Source organism: Ochlerotatus camptorhynchus, unplaced genomic scaffold (assembly GCF_037179485.1).
Source record: "Ochlerotatus camptorhynchus isolate MF236.1 unplaced genomic scaffold, CSIRO-AGI_Acam_v1.1 ptg000036l, whole genome shotgun sequence".
NCBI classification, from domain to species: Eukaryota; Metazoa; Arthropoda; class Insecta; order Diptera; family Culicidae; genus Ochlerotatus; species Ochlerotatus camptorhynchus.
The window spans coordinates 2,051,379-2,077,513 of NW_027040527.1; the positions used below are offsets into that span (position 1 = coordinate 2,051,379).

At 40.8% G+C, this 26,135-nt stretch overlaps 3 protein-coding genes across 8 annotated transcripts in view; 2 read left to right on the top strand and 1 right to left on the bottom strand.

The window, feature by feature from the left end:
- Window positions 1-3,913, top strand: part of LOC135710157 (ankyrin-3-like) — a 266,177-nt gene extending 262,264 nt beyond the window's left edge. For all 6 annotated transcript variants that reach the window (XM_065232674.1, XM_065232707.1, XM_065232688.1 and 3 more), the window contains one exon: window positions 1,191-3,913. In XM_065232674.1, the coding sequence (XP_065088746.1) occupies window positions 1,191-1,647 (457 nt within the window). In that variant the 3' untranslated portion in view covers window positions 1,648-3,913. The remainder of the gene's footprint in view (window positions 1-1,190) is intronic.
- An 11,581-nt stretch (window positions 3,914-15,494) lies between these two features.
- On the bottom strand, window positions 15,495-19,912 carry LOC135710089 (inhibitor of Bruton tyrosine kinase). Its single transcript, XM_065232569.1, has 8 exons — window positions 19,633-19,912; window positions 19,324-19,574; window positions 18,916-19,258; window positions 18,753-18,853; window positions 17,961-18,696; window positions 17,466-17,899; window positions 17,138-17,312; window positions 15,495-17,079 (listed from the first exon to the last, which is right to left on the bottom strand). Exons 1-8 carry the CDS (start codon window positions 19,801-19,803, stop codon window positions 15,553-15,555), a joined length of 3,738 nt encoding a protein of 1,245 aa, XP_065088641.1. The 5' UTR covers window positions 19,804-19,912; the 3' UTR covers window positions 15,495-15,552.
- Window positions 19,913-24,537: 4,625 nt separating this feature from the next.
- LOC135710111 (neuralized-like protein 2) lies at window positions 24,538-26,101 on the top strand. Its single transcript, XM_065232600.1, has 2 exons — window positions 24,538-25,101; window positions 25,164-26,101. The coding sequence occupies exons 1-2, from the start codon at window positions 24,891-24,893 to the stop codon at window positions 25,709-25,711; spliced, it is 759 nt and encodes a 252-aa protein (XP_065088672.1). The 5' UTR covers window positions 24,538-24,890; the 3' UTR covers window positions 25,712-26,101.
- The last annotated feature ends 34 nt before the right edge of the window (window positions 26,102-26,135 follow it).

Consider the following 26,135-nt stretch of genomic DNA (forward strand, 5'->3'; position numbering starts at 1 on the left):
AATAGTACAATCACACAATAGGCGCACAATGTCCAGCGTTCATTTCACAATCACACAATGCACACGTCCGAACCCCACGTTTTCAGTGGTCACCGTCAGGGAAATTGTCCAATTGTCCAGTCCAGAACATCACCGGAAGGTAACATCCGGCTCGAAGGACCACTTTTATATATTCGCTCTTCGATAAGCTGCACACGCGGCGTGGAATATGGCCACAGAAAACGGGGGAATTCGGATCACTCGGACGAACTATAAATTAAACGCGTGGACTACACAGAAACGACCGTATCGTGCGGTGGTCAAAAGCCTAGTTGGCAGTTTGTTCACCCTCCTTACCTAGCTTGCCCTAGAGAGTCTGTGGTCGGGTCAGACTGTAAAAATGCTCTCTTCTCTACACTAACACACATGATTACAAGTGATAAGGACATATAACAAAAGACATCAAGAGAAACTCTACACAAAACATCGAACCTTCTACCTAGCTATTCTAGTCGTTTTGTACTGAACAGCTGCAATGTTGTTGCCTTGGTGGTTGGATTCAGCTGAAGTCACGTCAGATGGTGAAGATAGCACCGACATCAAGATTTACAGCAGAATAATAACTTCACTGTTTGACACTAAACTAACAAACTGACAGCTCGCTACCATACAAAGTGACACCGAGGGGCGCTAATAAGGTGATTTTTGCAAATGTTATCGTTCTTATTTAAAATAGTTCCAGTGTACCAAAATTGATGAAATTTTGGGTTTGGGTTCCAGTTTTAATGCAGATTACGAATATGCATTTACCTCAATATCCTTAAAGAACCCAATTGCAGTTACCGGCGACAGCGAGCAGCTTTCAAATTTATGGGTAGGTGGAAAACCGTCATGAGAATGTATGACGAAATTCGCTTTTAATTAAATCGATCAATAGTTGTGTACTTTGTTCGATGCATTATGACGCATCATATTTTGTCAGTCAGTATTTCAATTGGGGTTTCGTCAGTGAGAATCGAGAAATGTAGCACGTCAGTTGTCACGTAATATTGATGAAATAATGCAGCACTGAGTCCCAAACTGCGATGGGCTACGGCAAACTTTGGACAGATTCAAGATTTCCAAGAAGCCTCCATAAAATCTACAGTCCGGTTTTAAAAGACCCGTACCATTCAAACTATTACAATGCATCGTGTTCTTCTTTTCCACAGTACCGTACGCACAACTGTGATCACAACGACCACCACCATCAACGCAACCACGGATCAGCTCCCGGAGGACCTGCAGCGGCAATTGCTGGAGCAAATGCAGTTGGCAGCAACCGCCGCCGGAGCGAGTGAGCAATGCAACACCGTGGTAACCACAATGGTAACCTCAGCCAGCGACGACGAAGACGACGACGCCGACCAAGAGTCGGGTTCACCGAATCACTCTACGAAAACGACGACAACGACCAAGACCACAACCAATACCATCACGCTGACGTCGACCGATGCCGACTTCCCTGAGGATGAGCTATTGCAGATGCTGCAGCAATCCGGCGTACCGGAAGTAGTCAAAGAAACCCGAACCGTCACGGTGACCGAGGTAGTCGATGGGAAACCGGATGCCAAACCCTCGATCAATGCGATCGTCGATGAGTTCATGAACGAAGAACGTCGGAACTAAAGCGCTAAGTGTGCTTCGTGCTTTTCGTGTGCATAGATATAGGCAAAGCAAGCCTACAGTCCGAGTTAGCTATCGATGTTTATGTGTAGGATTCGCAGGTAAGTGATAAGAATGTTGAAAATGTTTCAATTTTATGTGGCCAAAAAAGAAAATTGACCCCAATCGTGAGGAACAAAGTCTAGAAAACGATATTGCCACTGCGCATCCAGTTTAACAGAAACTTTGTTTTAACTTTGCAACTAAGTTATTACGCAAGGGTTTCGTAACTTTTAATTGTGTATTTATCGTGAGTAAAATTGTTTTCGTCGCATTCTTATCGTGTAACTTTTTGCATGGATAAAATCAGGTTGATAAGGTGCAAATTCAGATTACACACACATTTTATCGATTCGATATCGGCATTAAGTTACAAGCAGTTCTATCTACTAAGTTTTAGTAGATGTTTTAAGGACGTCTGTCTCAGTGATCATTATGTCGGCTCTTAGTTTTAATGGTGCCTATCTACCTGCAGAGAATACCGTATCAGCCTCTGTTTATGATCTAAAGTTGATACTGCCATCTTGATATCATGTGTGAATGCACGAGACATAGATGGCGGCACTTGCTTTTACCTTACAGGTGGTTGCTACTGTATTTTTTTTTAATATTTGCTTTGCTTCAATACAAGCGGAAACTGTACCGACGAAGTTTAGAAAGTTCAAGTTAGACCAACACGCAGCACGAACTCCTCGTCGCCGCTGCAAGTGGCCGAGTCGTTGGGAGTTGTAAAAAAAATACGGAATGTAGGATTGTGAAGAAAAGAGAAGATTATTTATTTTTGCTAACATTTATTAATGTCGTCCTTGTAAAGTTTAATATTAGAGAGGTGTCCTTCTCTTTCCAATGGGGGGACATTGGTCAATATTTTGATATTATTGATGTGTGAAAATAATTACTTCATATTTATATTCGAGAGGAAATACAAAAAAAACTATGAAAACCTTACCTGAAAATTCGATTCGTTCAAACCCAAAATTGGAAGCAAATTAGAAGCGGGAAAACATACAGAAAGGCAATTGGCAGTAATAGATGGCTAATAAAGCAAACTAATAATAAATGTGCATATTTATCCGCTAAGCTGTAAAGCGAAATCAATGGAAAAGTGCAAACTGCAACTAAAACACAAAAGAACTCACAGTGAAATGAAAGTACATTCAAGCAACAATATATCAAATCAACGCATTGGAAACAAAATATTATAGATTATTAAATAGTAATATAAACAGATTTAAAAGAAACAAACGTAGGTTTTAGCATTTTCTCTCATTTCTGATTACCAGTTGGGTAGTTCACAACAGTAACGTAGATGTCACTACTATAAAAACAGTATTTTAAGCAATGTTTTCTTTTGTTTTTAATGTTATACCTTCCGTTTTTGTGTGACTATTTATTAATTCAATTCACTACCGTAGCTATTATTAGTTAACATTTTCCTTGTTTGTCTTTAATCACAACTTGAGCAACTATTTTCAGTCATTGATAGATGGTTGTTTGTTATCGTTATAATTTGACAAACCACACCAACACACACACAAACACACACCAACATGCTTTCAACACTGACATCTCGGACTGGTCAAGTCCTACAAATACACCCGTCCTATCACAAAACGTAGGCATCTAGTTTTACAGATAGTCTTTTTTCCACATTTATCATTATCACTATAAATTGAGAAATTGCCCTTCCTTCCAAATGAAACTTGCAAATTAAACACAATGAAATTGCCTGCTGCATCTATTTATACATATGTATCGTCCTTGTTGAAGATGATAACAACTCACATAAATGATAAAACTATTAATCTAAAAAAAAATGAAAACGAATCAAAGTGAGGTATAAAATTAATCGATTGATTGAACTAAAAAGATCGTACCCAGAAAGAAGGAAAGTGGAAGTGCAAATTCACAAACTTGTGGATAAGAGGATTTATTTACAAATTGATAGCGAACCTTAGCTTAGGCATGAGATGAAAACAGAAAACCAACAAAAACAAAAAATCACACACGCATAGATTTACTAGTTTACGTTAAGTGAGAGATGAAAACCTACATTTACTATAAATTCAAAATGAAGAGATGAAAAAAAAAAACGCAAAACAATGAGCATTAAATTGCAATATACCAACAACAGTTTCATTCACTTGGTCGCTGATGAGTATATAGAGTAATATATATTGCATTAATAATGATAACTACCTAAAATTAGAAGAAGAAAAAAACACAAGAACTCTACTACAAGATGAAGGAAATGTAAAGTGCATATTTAAAATGATCAGATCAAAATGTGAAGATTCAAATAAATTTAATCCAGCTGAACTGGTTGACTTGTTTCAGTGTGGCTAAAACTACCGAAATATCCTGCGGTGCACAGTGGGGCAGCGAAGCCATTCGTGTTCCTGTTGGGTCGCTTTCTAGAACCATTTTCACTGGGTCGTCGTGCGGCATTCTTACGACGTGCCCAGCCCACCGTAGTCGCCCAATTTTTGCGATGTGGACGATGGATGGTTCTCCCAGCAGCTGGTGCAATTCGTAGTTCATTCGCCTCCTCCATCTACACTCCACCGTAGATGGTACGCAACACCTTCCGTTCGAAAACACCAAGGGCGCGTTGATCCTCCACGAGCATAGTCCAGGTCTCGTGGCCGTAAAGGACCACCGGTCTAATCAGCGTCTTGTAGACAGTCAACTTCGTGCGGCGGCGAATTTTATTCGACCGGAGCGTCCTCCGGAGTCCAAAGTAGGCACGATTCCCTGCCATAATGCGTCTTTGAATTTCTCTGCTGGTATCATTTTCGGCGGTCACCAGTGAGCCCAAATACACGAACTCATCGACCACCTCGATTTCGTCACCGTCAATCTGAACTCGGGGTGGGAGGCTAACATTGTCTTTCCTAGAACCTCTTGCTTTCATATATTTTGTCTTTGATGCGTTGATGGCAAGTCCAATCCGTCTAGCTTCAGCCTTCAGTCTGATGTACGTTTCCGCCATCATCTCAAAGTTCCGTGCCATAATGTCAATGTCATCGGCGAAACCAAGGAGCTGGATGGACTTCCTGAATATCGTGCCACTCGTGTCTATCCCAGCTCTTCTGATCACATCTTCTAACGCGATGTTGAACAGCAGACACGAAACTCCATCACCCTGCCGTAACCCCCTTCGAGATTCAAAGGGACTCGAGAGTGTTCCCGATACTCGAACAACGCACATCACTCGATCCATCGTCGCCTTGACCAATCGTGTCAATTTATCCGGAAATCCGTACTCGTGCATAATCTGCCATAGCTGATCTCGATCGATTGTGTCGTATGCGGATTTGAAATCGATGAACAAATGATGTGTGGGCACGTTGTATTCGCGGCATTTCTGTAGAATCTGCCAAATCGCGAAAATTTGGTCCGTGGTAGCGCGGGCACCCATAAATCCCGCCTGGTATTGCCCCACGAACTCTCTTGCATATGGTGACAGACGGCGGCATAGAATTTGGGAGAGTACCTTGTAGGCGGCGCTCAGCAGTGTGATCGCGCGGTAGTTGCAGAAATCCAACTTGTCGCCCTTTTTGTAGATTGGGCATACGACACCTTCCATCCACTCCTCCGGTAGTATCTCCTCCTCCCAAATCTTGGCAATTACCCAGTGCAGCGCTCTAGCCAGTGCTTCACCACCGTATTTTAATAGCTCACTTGGTAGTTGATCTACACGAGTTGCTTTGTTGTTCTTCAGCCGACCGAAATTCTTGAAGATCAGGGGCCGGTAGCCTGTCGTCTTCTGCACGTGCTCCAAGGTCTGTTGCCGTGCCACATTCGTTTTCTGCTGCTTCACCGTTGAGGTGCTCGTCATAGTACTGCTTCCACCTCTCAATCACCTTACACTCGTTCGTGAGAAGGTTACCGTCCAAGTCCTTGCACATATCGGCTTGCGGCACGTAGCCTTTGCGCGAACTATTTAGCTTCTCGTAGAACTTCCGTGTGTCGTTTACGCGGTACAGATTTTCCATCGCCTCGCGATCACGGTCTTTCTGCTGACGCTTCTTCCTTCGGAAAACCGAGTTTTGTCTGTTTCGCGCTTGTCTGTATCGCTCCACATTCAATCTCGTGCGGTGTTGCAGCATTCTCGCCCGTGCTGCATTCTTCTCCTCTACTAACAGTTTGCATTCGCCGTCAAACCAGTCATTTCTTCGGTCCGAGATCGCAGCACCTAGTGCCGCTGCAGCAGTACTACCTATGGCTGAACGGATGTCCCTCCAGTCATCTTCAAGAGAAGCTGCGCCAAGCTGCTCTTCCGTGGGTAGTGCAACTTCCAGCTGCTGCGCGTAGTCCTGGGCAACTCCGGCGTCCCGTAGTTGCTCAATGTTGGGTCGCGGCGTTCGACTTCGACGTGTGTTATGCACCGTCGAGAGTTTTGAGCGCATGCATACTGCAACTAGGTAGTGGTCCGAATCTATGTTCGCACTGCGGTACGTGCGGACGTTGATAATGTCGGAGAAGAATTTCCCGTCGATTAGAATGTGATTTGGTTTTCTGTGTGTTGGTCAGGTGATCTCCAGGTGGCTTTGTGGATATCCTTGCGGGGGAAAAAGGTACTTCGAACTACCATACCCCGAGAGGCTGCAAAGTTCACGCATCGTTGGCCGTTGTCGTTCGATACGGCATGCAGGCTGTTTGGCCCGATTGCCGGTCTATGTTATGATGATGATGGTCCCACCTCTTACCCCTACAAAGGTTTGAGCTGGACGATTTATCTTTAAGATAATTAAATATAAACATTTTAACCAGGTTAGCAAACAAAAACGAGCTGGTTACAGTTACAGATATAAATTCCCTCTAGACTTTACAGTTGCTTCACAGCAATATACATAAATGTGAAAAAGCTTAGGCGTCCACCTCTTAGTTCGCCTTTTTGTCCACCTAGAATATTCATAAGTATTACAAGCAATCAAGAGTTAATGAACAATCAACAAAGCATCCTATACACCACCTTTATACATTGCCTCCCGTCCTACCTGAGCGTTCATGTCGCCGATGACGATTTTAACGTCCCGTTGCGAACAGTCATCGTACACCTGCTCCAGCTGCGCATAGAACGCTTCTTTCTCGTCGTCGGGTCTCCCTTCGTGTGGGCAGTGTACGTTAATGATGCTGTAGTTGAAGAAACGGCCCTTAATCCTCAACTTGCACATCCTCGCGTTGATCGGCTGCCAACCAATCACGCGTTGGCGCATCTTACCCATCACTACAAAGCCGGTTCCCAGCTCGTTGGTGGTGCCACAGCTCTGGTAGAATGTAGCCGCTCGATGACCGCTTTTCCATACCTTTAGTCCCGTCCAGCAAAGTTCCTGCAGTGCTACGACTTCGAAGTTGCGTGGTTGAAGTTCGTCATAGATTAACCTATCGCAACCCGGGAAGCCGAGCGATTTGCAGTTCCATGTTCCGAGTTTCCAATCGTAGTCCTTATTTCGTCGCGTAGGTCTGTGCCGATTGTTCCGATCCATATTTCTTTCTTCAGTATTTGCAATTTTGTTTTTTTTTTCAGGGCGGCTTGTTGGGCCTGCCCCAACCCCCTGTCTCGCCGGAGGACCATCGTGCACAGCTCTGTTTAGAGTCCCACGCTGGAACTAGGACGGTGATCAGCCGCTCCTAACATGGAGAACAGACGCCGTTTTGAGCCGCACCTCCATGGTGAACAGACGCTCGGGTTTGGTGGAGCATTTCCTCTATCACCGTACTATGGTTACCGCGCCAGTGTTCGCGTCGCACCTCTTCACTTTGCTATTGCCGGACTGGCAACATTGCCACCCATCGAAACTCTATGACTCACATTAAGCGAGATATCGGGCAATTAGGAAAACTAACCTCTAAAATTGAGTTTTTCCCCTTTTTTCACCTATATACACACTTAATCTAGATCGGTAAAATCTCCAACAGCCGATTACTTCGGCAGTAACTTTTGCTGGTATCTCTGCAAAATATCAGTTTGTTAGCTGATATCTCAGTAAAATGTTATTTGTTAGCTGAGTCTCGGCAATTGTTTTACTGAATCTCAGCAAAATAAATTGCAGAACAACTCGGCTGTTGGAATCTCGGTGAAAAAATTTAAGTGTGTACGTCAAATGTACTCTGCTAATTATCAAAATGGTTTGACTCATCCAATAAATACCCATTATTTTATATATCTTACTTTACTATAAAGTTATTAACATAAATGTCTCAAAAAAGTGATGCATAAAAATGTCAATTACTCAAAATATAGCGAAAAGTAGCAGCCAATTTAGGGGCTGTTCATAAACTACGTAGACAGTTTAGGGGGGGGGGGGGTTGACAATTATCCAAGGCCCATACAAATTTAAAATTTTTGTATGGACAATTGTCCACGCAGGGGGACGGGGGGGTCAAGAATCCCAAAAAAAATGTCTACGTAGTTTATGAACAGCCCCTTATTACAGTGATTAGTGTAGACCTTGTTGGGTAATATAACGACCACAAATCAACAGGCAACTGCAGGCATTTCCATATAACATCGTATGAATGTTGCATATTGTTAATTCTTTCAAATTTGTTGACATTTTTCTATAGGTGATAGATTGTTTGATAAGCTCCGATTTATATTTGTTCGACTGTAAACTGCACTATTCATTTTTAAATCGATTATTAACGGTATTAAATTTTTTCTACGAGGCACACAAGTATCATTTTTGTCAATTTTCATCGCTTTCCTAATATTTTTAAAAACGTGATTGTCACGAACGTCCCACGGGCATGTTTTTTTTCTATTTAAGCAACTCAAAAATTTTCACACGCGTAAGCTGATACCAGCGCTGCCAGATTGTTTTCAAGCTTATCGGTATCAAATGATTAAAAAATCGGTATTTATCTGTATTCACTATTCTAATTAATTTTATATTTCTGCCTATTTGTAGGCGAAAATTCAAACTTTTTGACTAAGAACGAAGTAGTAAAGTCGGAAGAAATTTCCGGGAATATTTGAATTAGTCTCTTAATGATACCGAAAAAACTTCCAGCGAAAGAATAAAGAAGATCTTGTTGAGGAAGTTTGCAGGACATTCTAAAAAACGTCGGAAAAACATCCGATGAGGATCTTTCAAGACAAATATTGTGAAACTTCTGGCGAAAACTTTAGAAAATTTTGGAAAAATTCAAATAATATACCCAGAGGAAACCAGAAAAGTTTTGAAAATTGGAAGGCAATTCATAAGAAGCTCGGAAAAACCTTCTAATAGAAGTCGGAAAAAACCTACGGAGAATGACTTATGGAGAAACTTCCAGAGGATGAAATAAACTTCTGCGAGAACTTCCTGTAGAAGATGGAAGAAACTTTTTGGAGGCGTTGGGAGAAACTTCCTAAGGTAGATTGGAAGAAATTTTTGGAAAAAGCCGGAAGCCAGAGTGCTTACGGAACAGTCGCAAAATACTTCAAGGAGATGTTGGGGAAAAAATCTGGAAGGAATAGATTTCTGGGCGATGTTAACAATATTCCCGAAGTTCCTTAAATGCCGAGTTAAATGCTCAAATGATCCAGCAATATTCCTGATATTAATAAATCATCCCTGAAACCCCACGATTTGTCAGAAATTTTCAGAAAATTCCTGAAATGCACTTCGGAAAATCCCTTAATTCCTTGGAACTCTTTGATTTTTGCAATTTTCCTGAAGTTAATGGGGCTGTTTTGAAGTTTAAAAAGTTTTCATGAACAGTTCTGAACTTTGCTGAAGTTTTTGGAAATTCCCTGAGTTTCTCGGAGCTTCTTTAAAGGTTCATACATTTTCATGAATTAATGGGTCCTGATGTTCTCAGAGCTTTCCTAAAGTTATCTTAATTCTCCTGAAATAAATGGAAGTGTCCTGAAAACCATTAAATTTCCATGAAGTTCTTTGGACTTGTGATGTTTCCAAAATATCTCAGCCAAAACAAATTAGCCACAAAGCTATATCTAGTTAATCAAAGTCTATTTATTACGCTACGTTTCCGAGGAATCCCTTCAACCGAAGGGAAACTACATACAGTCCACCAGTTCCTGCTGAGCCAACCGAGGGAATATTCCGACAGCTCGTCGGGTTCCTGCAAGTGTCCGGACAAGAACTTACCCTTACATATCTTTAAACTTACCCCAAAGTGCGAACTACTCTGAAGTTTCAGAACTTCTGGAAAGTTCCTGCAGTTTTCCTGAAGCTAACGGAACCGCAATAAATCTCTGGAAGCATTCCAGAAGTTCCGGGAAGTTGAAAAAACTGACGCGAGAAGACGAAGACCCTTCGTAGACTACGAGGCTGACGACGTTTGGCTATGGGTCGAGAAGACGAAAGAACCTTTCAAGCGAAGCCAGAAGAAGTTTCCAAGGGAAGTCGAAATAGTTGAAAAATTAACATTTTGATTGATTTATTTGTTCAGTAAATAAAAGTATTTAAGGATTTCCAGGAATTACCGGGATGCGCCATCAGCTGTTTCTCGACCCGTTAGTAGCCAAAAAAGGCGAGGAAATGGAAGCATTAGTCGAAAGAGTATCAAGCATAAGACATTTTTAAAGATTTTTTTTTTAGTGCTGGCTCAAAAAGATAAAACCTGTCATAATAGTTTCAGCGCGGGTGAGCAGTAATCATTTTAAATATTAAAAAAAATCGGTGTAAATCGGTACTGAAACTCAAAAATCGGTATTCTGAGAAACCTTATCTGTACATCGGTAGCAAGTTTGAAAATCGGTATAAATACCGATAAATCGGTATATCTGACAACGCTGGCTGATACATTGTTGACGTTTGAAACTTCGTGTTTTTTTTTTGTTATGTTGGCAGTGCTAGTCACCGCGGTACAGTTGGCGACTGGCGAAGTTATAGAGATCTCCAAGCGCAATCTCACTAAAGCTGGGTTTAGATAGGGCAAGTCAATTGATCAAGTCAGTTGAATTCAACTGACTTGAACGCGAATTGAACGTGTAAACCATGCCATTCAACTGACTTGATCAACTCACTTGAATTGAAAAAAGTTGAACCAGGCTCAACTTTTCAAGCCAATTGAATTCAACTGAGTTGATCAAGTAACTTGCCTAGTCTAAACCCAGTTTAAAATCCAACATCCATTTATAAAAACGAAGAAGAAACAAAAACGCGGTCTCACCATAGAGGTAACTCTAAGACCACTGGGTCCCGAAGAAAATCATTATTATTTTTGGCTCACTCAGTACCAGAACAACGGTCCCAAGCAGTCCCAAGCTATTTCACTCACCCCTGCATGTTCTGCATGAATCCACACACCCCTGATGTTATCTGTCAAACTTTCATAGCGAATCAAAACAAACATAGTGTAGTAATAGAATTTCAACTAGAATAGGGTACGTTAATCGTTTGCTTGGGACCAATAGGCTACTAAAGTGAAGAGCCAATTTAAAATCGTTAGTTTCGTATTGATTGTTGGTCTCACGCACACTTTTGTGCATCTGGAGAACTCTATAGAGATCTCCAAGCGCAATCTCACGAACACTAAAATCCAACACCCATACGTAAAAACGAAAAAGAAGAAGAAACAAAAAGGTATCGCGATATCACAACTACTTAAAAAGGTAGCGCGCGGTCTCACGCACACTTTTGTGCATCTGGAGAACTCTATTTGATTCAATGCACGGAAAAAAATTAAGAACCTAAACTCATCAGGAATTCATCCATGCAAGAAGTCATGTTACAACTTAACAATTTGAAAGTAGACAAAATGCTCAGTGAGAACTCAGTGGATTAAAAATCATAATAAAAATTACAATTTGTGTTTCTGATTGTGTGTAATCTATTCAGATCAATAACACACACACACATAAACATACACATCACGCAGAAAAATAATTTTTAATTTCAAATGGATATATTTTTGACTCAGGGCCTAATATATTTTTGGTATTGATTCAAATGTAGTATTCGGTTGATTCAAAGACAAATATTTTTGAATCAACAATCCGGTTGTAGAGTCAATAATTTGTTTGTTGGTTCTAAAAACCATTTTGTTGATTCAAAAATATGTTTTGTTGAAATAAAGATACAATATGTTTGAATCAATAACAAAATACATTAGGCCTTGAAACAAAAATCAATTTTTCTGCGTGCACAAGGCAAAATTTCAACAAATTTGAAAGAATTTACAATATGCAATATTCAAATGATGTTATATAAAAATATTCTGAAAATCACTGCAAAAGTGTTCACTGAAATTCATTCTTTGCTATCTTGACGCAGGTCACTATGATTTGACGTTTCAGAGAATTTCTCTCTTTCGGTTTGTTTTGTTGTTATCTTTTTCATTCAACACGCGTAAACTCTTGTTGTTAATCCACGATTGTCGGTTTTAGTTCCCTCTTATTTATATTCTTTATGCAGAACATTCCTTTCATCTAGGATTCAGGGAAGATAAATAAAGAAAAAATCACATTAATTTGCGCACAGTGATTTTTTCCAGAGTTGATAATAGCAGAGTTACGCAGAGTGAAGCTTGCAACACTCCCATCACCATGTATACGTTATTTCTGGAGCAGAGGAGGAGGAGCCAAGAGTTTATTTGCCAGCATGTATATACAATTTCGTGAGCTGTTTCAGCAAAACAATTTGAAACTTCGGAAGATTTTCAAGATGTTTTCTAGCTCACTTGAAAAAAAAAAATCGGCTGAGTTCGCAGTACTCAGGTTTTACTCATTTGTTTTGGTAGAAGATTTAGTATTTAAAAAACAAGTCCGAACGTTCTGAATTTGGGAGCGATTGGTGAATGACGAGTTGGATTTACCAGCACCGGGCAAGTTGCCAAGCTAAAATGAAGTGATGCAGTATTTCATTGTTGGGGATGCAGCATTTCCTCTTAAGAATAACTTGCTCCGTTCATATCCAATGCAAGACAACTTCAATCAACGACTGTGCAGCTCACTGTGAGGACCATCGAAAACAGCTTTGGAATTCTAGTGGCAAGGTGGAGGATTTTGAAGAACACGTTATTTATGCTTCCAGGCTCGGCTGACAAAATTGTGAAAGCTTGTCCCTAATAATAAACAAATCAGTGCCAACATTTCAAAGGGGCGTAATTGTTTTTGTAAACAATGGCTTTAGACGTAGATTTCTCGCAAATGAAAACCCACCCCTTCAAATTACAAATGCTAGCTTATACAGCAAACATTCCTCTGCATGCTGGTGTCATTCTTTTTCATGAGTGTGCTTTCATTCGCGAGAAATCGACGACTAAAGCCATTGTTTACAAAAGCAATTACGACCCTTTGAAATGTTGGCACTGAAATATTATAAACGAACTGTATCCCGGATTGGTAAACTATCCCACAAATGGTTTGGACGATACCCCGAACACGTCGTTAAGCTCTCTTTTATGGTTATTTTTATTAGGGTTGTCATTTTGCACAACTTTGTAAAGAGGAATTCAACGAATGATTACTGCCCGCCATGCTTCCTAGATCGTATTGATGGTGATCTAAGAGAAGAGGTGACAATACGGGGGCGAAAAAAAACCACTTTTCTGTCAAACGCGAACCACTTCCTGATTGGTCGATTTCATGTGCGTAAGATAGAGATAGAGATAGATAAAGATAGAGATAGAGATAGAAATAAAAGAGGAAGAAGCCAATTGTCACCTCTTCCTCTTAGATGGTGATGGGAACGTCAGTGAACCTGATGAATAACGTACATTATAGAAGTTGATCCTCTGAGATGTATTAACTCTGCGGCCCTTCAGAGAGGCAACAATGCGACACGATCTGCATACGCTAGCCGAAATGTGTTGGCCAAACATGAAAAAACCCAGGTAATCATGACGTTTGATTATTGAAAATAATATGAATGAAGAAAAGAGATCAACTGCTGTCATGATTACCTGAGATTTGTCAAATAATGTAAATATTTACATCGATTGTATCGAAGAATTGTTAAAGGATATATAAAACATTGTAATAGTTTAAATTTTCTACAAAGCAATTTCTCTAGGTGTATTTTATTGAAAAATTTCACTGAAATTTGTTTGGGAATTGGGGTTGGCCCTTCTTACACACTTCTATTATACACAAAATACACTTCTGATTACGCTGATGTGAAGAACAAGCAACATGACGCTGCGTCAATTTTGAAAATTTTCAAAATTTAGCACAGCCTCAGCGTTTTAGTACTGGCGCGCAGCGAGCGCAACGCATCTTTGTGGGTTGCTAAACTGAATATCGTTGGCTCAAACCAAGCTGTCAGTTGACGCTGACGGTGACGGACTATTGTGGGTGGCCCTTATCATCTTCGGCGTTACTTCGGAAGCAGCTTGCCAACAATTTGGTCGTTTCCTTCTACCGACCCGAGTGAGCTATATTGGAAAGGCTGTTTGTCATGAAAAAAGGAAGAAGGATATATCATTATTGTATTACTTTCCATGCCTGACATAGCGTTATCGTTCAACTCGTTGATCTTGGTTGATTAATTGGTCTGATCTTTTATCCATGCCAAACGAGGTAGAGCCGTTAACTTCCCTTAAATTTCTTTGGACTCTGGTATTTTATATATTACTGTATTTATTAGGATCTCATTTTCGTATAAAATCTCCGGAAAAAATGTCGTCCCAAAACTGCACGCGAGGGCCTGTACACTGCAAATAAAATTCACGTAATATTCACCTGAAAAGGTACGTAAATATTTTCCATCGTACTTTTCAGGTGGATATTACGTGGTTTGGGAATGAAATGTTGTTTCAAGTGATTCATATGAAAATCAAGTGATTTTCACGTAAATTTTATCGGACGTTCCGATGATCGTCAAATTAGCTTCACTTAAAAGTTAGGTGAATTGTTTAGTAATCGTCACTGGATTTTGTAGTAATATTTATGTGAATTTTTGGTATGTTTCATGTGTTTTAATGCAGTGGTATTGCATTATACCATCCGGATTTTTTTTTAAATAAAATTTAACTTATTTGTTGAATTTTTACTTTATTATAATCAACATAAAATTGTTCTATTTAGTAACTATCGTGAGTATCAAACCTATTCTTAAATCTATACCCAGTGCAACAGGTTGTTGTTAAGTTGATCGTTCTGCATTTGTTTGCTCCTCAATGCTCAATAATAATTGCTGCTTCTGAATAAAGTTAAAGTTGGTTATTGGTTTATTTAAAACATTAAGTTTGATCCTTACATTTATTTTCCTCCATCAACTGATGACTTCGAAAAGGACATCATGTCTCCAATAGACGTCTTGTAAGCACTCCTGTAGTTCAGCGATTAAGCTTGTGAGGACTGCTCAATCCGATTTTACGCTCTTTAATTTATTTTGGGTATTGAAAATCAGGATTCATATATTGATATTAATCAAACTTACGCTCACAAACATTAAAAATCCCCAATCTCCTAGTAACAAAAATCACATATTTTCAACCGGCGCCATTTTGAACTAACAAATACGCAAAAACAGTTTTCACATCATGAGGTCACTTAAAATTTACGTGAACTTCACTTAATATTTATCTGTATAACACTTGAACTCCATCAGTGAATCTAGTGGAATTCATTACCATGCCATTGATATTTATGTGCAGCATGTAATTCTTATTGGATTTCTATTTTTGAAAGGTTACCTGATTTTTCAGGTGAAATTTACGTTTCTCGTTAGTTCAGTGTATGAATCCAAGATCGTCATACTTATTGAAAACCTCCACATATCACTTTCCTTCATTCTTTCTATATCTAAGTAAAAGATCCGAAACTGATTCAAGTAAAAGCTAAACTTTATTAACACAATAGTCATTTTTGTCTTACAGCCCAACAATAAGACATGGTTTGCTTAAAGCTCGACTTTAAAATTAAACACTAGAAACACATAAAACCGCGCAAAGGCCCAAGCGAAGCGTCTACTGATACTGCCAAACGGCAAAGTTGACCGCGCCGTCCGACTGCGGCCGGAACCGTTCGATCGTAATGTTCTCATCGAACACGCTGTCCACGTTGTAGAACCGCCGCAGTTCCTCGATGGCTCGCTCCTCGATCTGCGTGTGGACCAACGATTTGGACTTGATCTTTTCATAGTACTGCTTCTGCTTGCGCTCGTCCTCCAGGATTTTGCTGAATTCTTTTTGAGCTCTGTCCGGTTTGGCAATGGTGGTTGTGGGCGTTGCCGCACTGATGGAAGTCGGCTGCATTGATGGTTTGGGCGAGGAAGCAATAACGTGCGGTGATGGTGAGTGGTGATAGTTGGTTAGTGGCGAGGCAGGTTCGAAGCTTCCGTTGCTGGTGGAAATTTTCCGATTCCCGCAAGGTGACGTTACTGCGATCGGTTCGGACTTGAACATGTCGGCAGCGGAATTGTTGAGGTTTTTCCATGGGTTAGCAGGGGTAATTTCCGGCGATGCAACCGGTATCAGTTCTTTTGGTTTCTCAGAGGTAGAGGAGAGACGTTTCCGTTGCTTTTGCGATAGTTTTGGTTTTTGGACGGCAAAATCGCTGAGGTTGAACGTGGTGATCCGGGAGCTGCTGTAGCCGGAGTCATACTCTTCTTCTTTCTTTTCCGGAGTCGCAGTTGGGGAGGGTAGTTCTTTTGCAGGAGAAGACGCCTTTTCCAGAATTGATCTAAGATTGGAAAAGTTTTCCGTTCCCTTGGATTCGTTTTTGACGATTTCGTTAGCTTTCAAAGCTGCCGGTATGGATTTCTTTTTGGGGTCCTTTTTGTCAACGACTTTCTGCCAATTTTTGATTTCCTTTTCCGGCACGGCCTGATGTCCGTTCTCGCCATTTGAGATTTTCTTCTCTTCTGATTTCGGAATGGGAATCTCCTCGAAAGACAAATCTCTTATGTATCCCATTGCCTCTTTTTCGTAGTTCCTCTTCTCCAGCTGCATCTTTGTACTCTTTGGAGTAATTTTGCCTTTGGGGGTTTTGCTTTTCGTTGTTGACTCGTTAACTTTAACGTTCATATCCACGAGGAAATCTTCCACAAATAGTACCAGCTCTTCGTCCGAAATAGCATCCGCCGATGGCGTGATCGTCCTGTAGTCGGCAAGTTGGTAAAAGTCCTTGTAAAACTGATCAATCTGTGTCAATACCGGTGGTTCAAGGCATTCTAGCGTTCGCAGTTCCAGCACCTTGGCCAGATTGACGCTGATGAATTGCATGCAGAGGTTCTTTAGCATTTCGCAGTTGTACTGGAAGGCATACTGGAGCAGTTCACCCACGTTCTTCAGATTGATCCGATCGGCGATGGTCACCTCAAAGAGGGTTTTCAGTTCTTCTATGAAAAACTGATCGCAAATGACGACCATATTGAAGAGGAAGCTTTCCGAGTACTTTTGATCGCGAATCTTCTGGTAGTCGTTGTTGTACAGAAAGTCCACAATCGGTTCCATGTACTCCAGCGGGATGGTGGTCAGATTGACTGTTTGACTCTGGAAATTTGGGAGAATGTGAGGGTGGTTTTAGAAAATCATGTACAGGAAATTCTACCTCAGTCCAAGTGTGGCTGAACATCATATTGAAGTACTCGAGTCGAGCTATCAGTACGCATTTGTGGGCTTTGATCTCCTGATTGTCCTGCAATCGAATGGTCACGTCCATTAGGTCCGGATAGGAATCCCGAGGTAGCTTTGGATAGTCCTCTATCGTTGGGTGGTCCGATAAGCTGAAATTTTAGATGACGTTCAACATAAATTCAATTCAATTTTATGCATCGATTTAACCCACTATAGATAATGGAATGTTAGTTGTAAAAAATATTCATAACTCCGATACACTATCTAAAAATACGACCGCCATAAATATGAAAATGACAAACCTCTTCAACGACTCATTCAAAGCTCCGATTTCCAACTGCTTGAAGATCTTTCGCAGTCGCGTCACCATTTCATCTGTACTCTCCTTATCCACTGTCGCTCCGGGATGCAACAGCGTAACGAGCCTCTCAACATCCTCGCGTGACAGCACTACATTTGTGTAGATATACCGGAGCACCAGTTCGAAGATTGAAGCCGTTAAACCTTCGTACCCCTTAAGGTGGATTTCCTTTTCGTTGGCTTGTTTCTCAGCTAACTTCCTCAAATGTCGACAGCGTTGGTAAATGATGAACCTATGCACTGGAAAGGATTGGTAGTCTACGACCAACACCAGATCATGCACTCCGTCCATTTCGTGCGCTTCGATCAGAAGCTTGTCAAAGTCGTAGTTGGATTCTTCCAGCTCTGGCACGTTTAGGCAGCGACGGGAGTTTTCCTGTAGATAAGGAAACGAACGAAAGAATGAAATAGTCTAAAAAATAAACTTTTCGACATACCAGCAAAGCAGCGAAGTTTTCCCCATCGTCATCGCACACGAAATCGGCTACGTTGTTCAAATTCCTTATCCGCTTCAACTCGATCCTCGTCTTGGTGGTGGTGCTCATCTCCTTTTTCGCATACGTCTCCGTATATTCACTGATCTGAGTAACTGCGTGCGCATTCAGCTTGTGCGTTATGGTTCCATAGTATAAGTTCCCCATCAACAAGACCAGCGCATTGTTATTGCACCACAGGATCTTCTCGATTTCCAAATTTCTAGACTGAGCAAAAACGCATCGCACAAACTGCTGACAATCCTCGTACCAGATGTAGATGTTCCTCGAAACGGTAAACGCCAGAATCCTCAGCTGCTTGCTCTGCTTCGGGGCGTCCTCCTTTTTGCTTACAAACTCCCCTCCCGAAACGGAAATGCATGCGAACTTTTCCATCAGTGGGTTCTTGTACGTCCTACGCTTAAAATTATTAAATATATACAAGTAACTCGACTTGGTGTAAACTACAATTGCTGCATTGCTTGATTCGACTAGCTTGATTGTGGTGTCCACGTTGGCGACTGCCAGCTTGTCCTTGCCCTGTTCAATTTCCAACGGAAGTGGCCGTGGAGACATCACCGGATTCACTTCCTTCTTCATGCCAAATTGACCTCCATTCTGACCCCAAACATACACATCCGCTTCGCAGATCGCCATTGAGTGGAAGTCTTTGGCAATTATTCGACTTATTCGCTTATCTCTGGAAAGATAATGATAAGAGCAACAATTTGATCACCAACATCTGACAAAACTTACGCAAAATTGTGCAATCCTCCGATTTCCTTAAATGTCAATTGCTTCTCCGGAGGTGGCTTAATTCCTAGCTGGCAGTAGTTGTTCTCTCCACAGGAGTAAATCTACAAGTGTTCCATCAATATTTTACGTCTAAAAAAAAAACCCAAAATCCAACCATCCTTACACAATTATGATCAGACAATAGCAACGTGTGATGTCTTCCGGTACTAACGTCTATTATTCGTTCCTCAGCGCTTCTCGTGTGAACGGATACTTTGGTCGGGAATACAACCGTATTCTCGGCGCCATTCCCTAACCGACCTCCGCGACCATGTCCGGTGGCATACACGTCCCCACTCTTCGTCAGGAATACGCTGTGATACGAATTGATGGACATCTTCTCGATCGTTAGCCGGTGCTTCCGAAAATAGTCAACGAAATCGGGATTGTCCCTGCCTTCAACGTTCCCAATTCCGAGATTATAATTTTTGTTCTTACCCCAGACCACTATCTCGTGACCGATGCCGCTGCAATTGCAAAGAAAAATATCTCAACCAGTTACCACAGCACCCATAAACCTACATGCACCTACTTGTCCTTGTGCTTCGGGATGTTACTGCAAAGCTGCAAAGGATTCACGAAATCCTCGTCCGGAACGTCAATAACGGCTCCATGTTTCAGCAACAGAGAGGCCACACCAACGCAACCATAGTACATTGCCCGATGCAGTGCCGTGTGGCCGGATTCACCATCCTTCAACGCTATGTTGGCCCCGTTATTTAGCAACCATTCGGCAATGGCGTACCGTCCGACCGATGCCGCCAGGTGAAGGGCACTTCTTCCCTATAAAACAATCACAGAATTAGCCAAATTCCCTTCAAACAATCCACAACCCACCAACCTGATCGTCCAGTATTTCGGCAAAATTGCGGCAGATTTTCGCCACATAAGCCACCAGCAGCTCGTCCGAGACGGACTTTTTCGTCAGCGCCGCAGTGATCGCATTGCCGTGGTGGGGCAGGTGGCACTTTCGCGTACACTCGTAGTCGTAGTTGCTGATCGACGAGGTCATCTTTTGGCGGAAACTTCGCTGATGGAAGTGGTCCGGGGAGTAGATTTCCAGACTTTATCCGTGGAAAACAGATTTCGCAATCGGAGAAACCAAAACAAAAACTGCGGCACCACACTCGTACGATTTTCTGCGTACACACAAAACAGGTGACGTTTCTTTCGGAGGTGTTTCGCGATCACACGACGAATAAGAAGACTCGAATCAACTGTGGTAATTTTAATAAAAACAACAAAAACAAGCAGTACTGCCAAGCGTTGCCAGATTGTTTTAAAGCTTATTGGCAAATCAAAGTTGACACTCGTGGAGAATAGAAGAACTATGAAAATGATGATGGTTTCAAAATTTTCCACGGGAAGGTATACGAATGCAATCTTAAAATGCTTTTATTTTTCAAATGGAGCATTTTATTTAAATCTGGTTTCTGCTATAGTGGTAGAAAAGCTGAAATCCATGTATACACTTAAAAATCAGGAAAGAAATTATTTTTTCTATATTATATGTTTATTGAGTAGTCCTTATGTTTTCTACTAACGTAGCATTAACCAGATTTAAATAAAATGCTCCATTTGCAAAATAGAAGCATTTTAAGATTGTACTCGTATACCTCACCGTGTAAAATTTTGAAACCATCATCACTTTCATAGTTCTTCTATTCTCCACGAGTGTCAACTTTGATTTGCCAATTGGTGTCAAAGGTTTAAAAGTATCAGTATTTATCGGTACTTTTAGGCCTTTTTAACGGGAACTAAACTATCGATTCAACCTCTGGTGGTGAATAGGAGAACATTAAAAAGAGTGTTGTGAGCAGAAATTTTTGTCTTGAGACATAGGAAGCAGAACACTTTTTTACTTTTCCTGATAAATTGATTCATCTGAGATGCTGCAAAACTTAATCTACAGTTGAAAAATTTAATTCTGTAACGTTTTGGAAAAGATCCTGCTGGTGTTCAGGAATATTTTTGTTGAGAAAAATGAAAAATTAGAAAAGTACCTTAGTGGTTATGATCTTGCGGATTTCTTGTGTGTGAATAGTTAAGGTGCAAATCAGTTCAGATTTGTGGAAAATCGTACAATAAGACAATTACCGATGGAAATTGGCAAGATTTTGAATGAAAAATGCTGTTATTGCGTTGGGTAAAATACTTATTCCGATGTAAAAAAACGGTTTGGTTGACGCTTCTTCTCGAACTCGCGTGGCGCACTCTACGTTGGTGGTGCATTAAAAAGGCGTATTGACAAAGTGGTCACATTTGATCAATGTCCTATATACAAGGTCTGGCCAAAGGGCTTATTGGTGTTAGTGAAATGTGCAAATATTTAGTGGTGTTCGTATTTCATTGCAATGTTTATCTGTTTATACGAAACAGCTGTTGGCAGTGACGTAATACAATCTGTTTGCAGTATGTAATGTTGGCTAGAGTGACATGGTCATTTGAGTGCTCCGCAATGTTTACAATATTTTTGCTTCTAACACCATCAAGTTGCCTCCTGTTGCTCAGACCTTATATTGAGTTCTCCAAGCCAGATCTCACGAACACTACGCTATAATATCACAAATATTTTAATTTCAATAATTTCAAGTACTGTGAGATAACTCGCAAGCCGAACGCTTCTTGGACTACAAAATACTCAAAACCGCGAACCAGTCATTTACCAACCAAACTGCCTGACACGCCTGAATTTGACATTTGTTACAATTTACTGGAACACGCTGGAACATCCAGTCGCCCTAATAAAAATGTTATGGATAATTTGCTTAACGACGTGTTCGGGGTATCATCCAAACCATTTATGGTGTAGTTCAATCATTTGGGTTATCGTTCGTGTCTGGTTATTTTTTATTAGGGCGAGCATCCAGTAAACATATTTCAGATTTCTGATTTTCCAGCAAAACTTGAAAAAACTGAAAAAAAAATGATACGACAGCGGGGCCCTGTTTATTAAAAATCCGGGACGGGACTTGACAATCGAGCTTCTCACTCTTCTTAATGTTTTTAAAGAATGCCCTTCGGAAATTTGTGCGTGGTGTTTGTCGGAGTTGACTAATGATGCCAGGAATGTATTTTTTTTTTTCTATTTTAATTTGGATTTTATTCGGAGTTTCTACCGCAGTTCAGAAGCTTGTACATAATTTTTGCTCAAAAAAATATAAACAAACAACAATATCCATTGCTTAAAACACACAGTGCACTCAATTTTTCAAATTTCCTTTTGCAAATATAAACAATTAACAACGCCACCAGCGTCAACATTGATTCCGGCATCACTAGCAGCCAGATTGATGCGATCCCTCTGTCCTTTTCATTCCACGATTGCTACTGTCAAATCGACCAATCAGAAACTGGGATTTGACAGCATTATGGTCCATTAAGGGTGTTGAGGTAAATGCATATTCGTAATCTGCATTAAAAATGAAACCTAAATCCAAAATTTCATCAATTTTGGTACACTGGAACTATCTATATATATAAAAATGAATTTCTGTCTGTCTGTCTGTCTGTCTGACCCTTATAGACTCGAAAACTACTGAACCGATTGGCGTGAAAATTTGTATACATGGGTTTTTGGGGCCGTGGAAGGTTCTTATGATGGTTCGAGACCCCTCCCCTTCTGTAAGGGGGGGGGGGGCTCCCATACAAATGAAACAGAAATTTCTGCATAACTCGAGAACTAATCAAGCAAATGGAACCAAATAAGGCATGTGGGGGCGAGTGTGGGGGTATAAGGAGATAATCATAGGGGGTAGCCCCTTAGATAATAGGGGGGGGGGCAACGTAAAATATAGCATGCTTTTTTTTTAAATCGGCGCATAAACTCAAGCTAATATTGAATCCCGAGCAAGACCGGGCACACTCAGCTAGTTTTAAATAAGTACGATTACATTTGTAAAAATCACCTTATTAGCGCCCTCGGTGTCACTTTATATGGGAGTGAGCTGTCAGTTTGTTAGTTTAGTGTCAAACAGTGAAGTTGTTATTTTACTTTAAATCTTGATTTAAAAATCGAGATGAAAGCGTGTGGGTTCGAAAAAAATATCGCTGTGCTCAGAAAACGAAGCTCTTTTAGATGATGTATAAAAAACGATACATTTTTCAAAATTAAAGAACCCAATACGCCTTTTTAATAGAAACTAAACGATCGATTCAACCTCAGGTGATGAATAGCAAAACGTCAAAAAGAGTGTTGTGAGCAGAAATTTCTACCGTGAGACAGGAAACGGAACACTTTTTTACTTTTTCTGATAAATTGATTTATTAGAGGTGCTCCAAAATTTGATTAAAAGTTGAAAAATTTAATTCTGTAACGTTTTTGCAAAGATCCTGCTGGTGTTTAGGAATATTTTTGTTGAGAAAAATGGAAAATTATAAAAGTGCCTTAGTGGTTATGATCTTCCGGATTTCTTGTGTGTGAATAGTTAAGGTACAAATCAGTTCAGATCTGTGAAAAATCGTACAATAAGACAACCCAACAAACAATTTCAGTCGATCAACAGCTGAATAAGCTATTTTTTAGCTGAAGAAGCATGTTTTTGCCTGAATAAGCTCTTATTCAACGCCCAATGTTTGTTGGGAATTACCGAAGGCAATTGGCAAGATATTGAATTAAAAATGCTTTAATTTGCGTTGTGAAAAATAGTTATTCTGATGTAAACAAACGGTTTGGTTGACGCTTCTTTTCGAACTCGCGTGGCGCACTCTAGGTTGGTGCTGCATTAAAAAGGCCTATTGGCTCGAAAACGCTACCCGATTGGCAAATCAAAGTTGGCACTCGTGGATAATAGACGAACTATGAAAGTGATGATGGTTTCAAAATTTTTCACGGAGAGGTATACGAGTGCAATCTTAAAATGCTTTTATTTTGTAAATGGAGCATTTTATTTAAATCTGGTTACTGCTACAGTGGTAGAAATGCTGAAATCTATGTATACACCTAAAAATCTGAAAATAAATTATTTTTTTCTATATTGTATATCTATTGTGTAGTCCTTAAGTTTTCTACTAACGTAGCATCAACCAGAATTAAATAAAATGCTCCATTTGCAAATTATTAGCATTTTAAAATTGAACTCGTATACCTCACCGTGTAAAATTTTGAAACCATCATCACTTTCATAGTTCTTCTATTCTCCACAAGTACCAACTTTGATTTGCCAATTGTCAAGTCCTGTCCCAGGTCTGGAATGAAACAAGTAAAATTAATTGGCAAATCAAAGTTGGCACTCGTGGAGAATAGACGAACTATGAAAGTGATGATGGTTTCAAAATTTTCCACGGAGAGGTATACGAGTGCAATATTAAAATGCTTTTATTTCGAAAATGGAGCATTTTATTTAAATCTGGTTGGTGCTACGTTAGTAGAAAACTGGAGGACTACTCAATAGACATATAATATAAAAATAATAATTTCTTTTCAGATTTGTAGGTGTATACATAGATTTCAGCTTTTCTACAACTGTAGCAGCAACCAGATTTAAATAAAATGCTCCATTTGCTAAATAAAAGCATTTTAACATTGCACTCGTATACCTCCCAGTGGAAAATTTTGAAACCATCATCACTTTCATAGTTCTGCTATTCTCCACGAGTGCTAACTTTGATTTGCCAATACCCACAGTTGATAACCTTCCTTGCCCCTTTTTCGCTTCTACGCTTATGAGTCCGGTTTATGACACCTCGATCCTTGTCGGACATGTTTGTATTGTTTTTGTTGACGTTCTCCAAATTTTCACCCAAAGTCGTAAGAATTCCAAGTTTTCGGTGAAAATACGTTAAGAATTTCGTGTTTTGTAACCAAATACGAATTTCGTTCCGTTCGCTAGTGTTTTGTTCATTGGGTAGTACAAAGCTTCGGTTTTAAAATCCTAACAATCCGGAGTAAAACCGTTCGGGAAAATATTGACACAAAGAAAGTGCGTCGACTATTTTGCTCGGTTTGTTTTCGGGTCAGGGACACCGATTGCCAGAGAGTATTTTCTTCGCAAAACATCTGGAGCGGAACGACGATACGACGACGAAGTACCGAGCCTTGAACCGTTTGAGGGCGAGTTCCCCTAAACTGGTGCGCAGCTCGCTAGCCCGCCGTTAGTGATGACTGTAGTCTACCCGAGAAAAATGCTGTCGCGTTTCCATCCCTACCATGGCCAAAACATTATCCTGTTCGATGAGAACACGGTTGCCTATCGGAAGGCCAGCTTCGGCAATGCTCTGACGTTCAGCGAAAAACCACTGCAGCCGGGAGAGATTTTCCTGCTGGAAATAGAGAAAAACGAACGCGGCTGGAGCGGACACATGAGACTTGGTTTGAGTTGCTAGAGGGTTTCGTTTAGGAAATTGATTATTTAAAACGGTATCATTTTGCAGGTCTCACTCAGTTGGACATAAAACCGGCTTCCACTCTTCAGTATGCGCTTCCAGACTTGGCCAATCTCGGCTCTAGTTGGGTGTTCCCCATCACCCGAACGGTGGGAAATGCTGCTCCGAAAAGCAGTATTCTAGGGGACGGAATTAATGTTAAAACTTCCCGAGGGGCGTTCCCGCGTAGCTTGCTGCGGCCCATCTCGCAGGACGGGGCCAGCGCGGATATTCTTCCGACGGATACGCATTCACGGATTGGGATAATTTTTGTACCGACGCCGAACGAGGCGGATAAAGCTGAGATGCACTTCATTATCAACGGAGAGGATCAGGGCCCGTGCACGCAGGACATTCCGTACACTAAGGGAGCACTGCACGTAGTGATTGACGTCTATGGCACAACCAAACAGGTGAAAATCATTCAGCTGTATGGGATTTCCACACTTCAGAGCGCCTGTCGGGATGCGATCCTGTCGAGGGTATCGAAAACGTCTATCCGGCAGCTTCCGCTACCGGAAAGCTTGAAGGAATACCTGCTGCAGTATGGACCGTGAGCAGGTAAGGTAGGATCGGTTTACGTTTTGCTGCTTTCAATGATTGATTTGATGAGTCGAGACTGGGATATTATTTCCTCTTTAGTAATGTTACGGTATTGTGCGGGAGGGGTCCGATTTGAGCGGGACAAGGGTTCGAATCGAGCAACTTCCTTCGGCTGGCAGCGGGTATCGGTACCCATTTGGGCCAAATCTCTGTGTATAATCGGAAACATATTATTTTGATTTAACTTTGTGATATATCTTGAATCAGCAGAGGGATGGCTTTCATTTCCTTTGTTCCTAATTGACAAACAAGTTTAGTAGGATGGAGAACTTTTTCCCAAATGATATGTAAGGATACTCTACTGGTAGGAGTGTAAGAGATAATATATGTAAAATGAAATAGCAGTCAGCGGGGGTAGTTTTTGGCTGAAATCATATT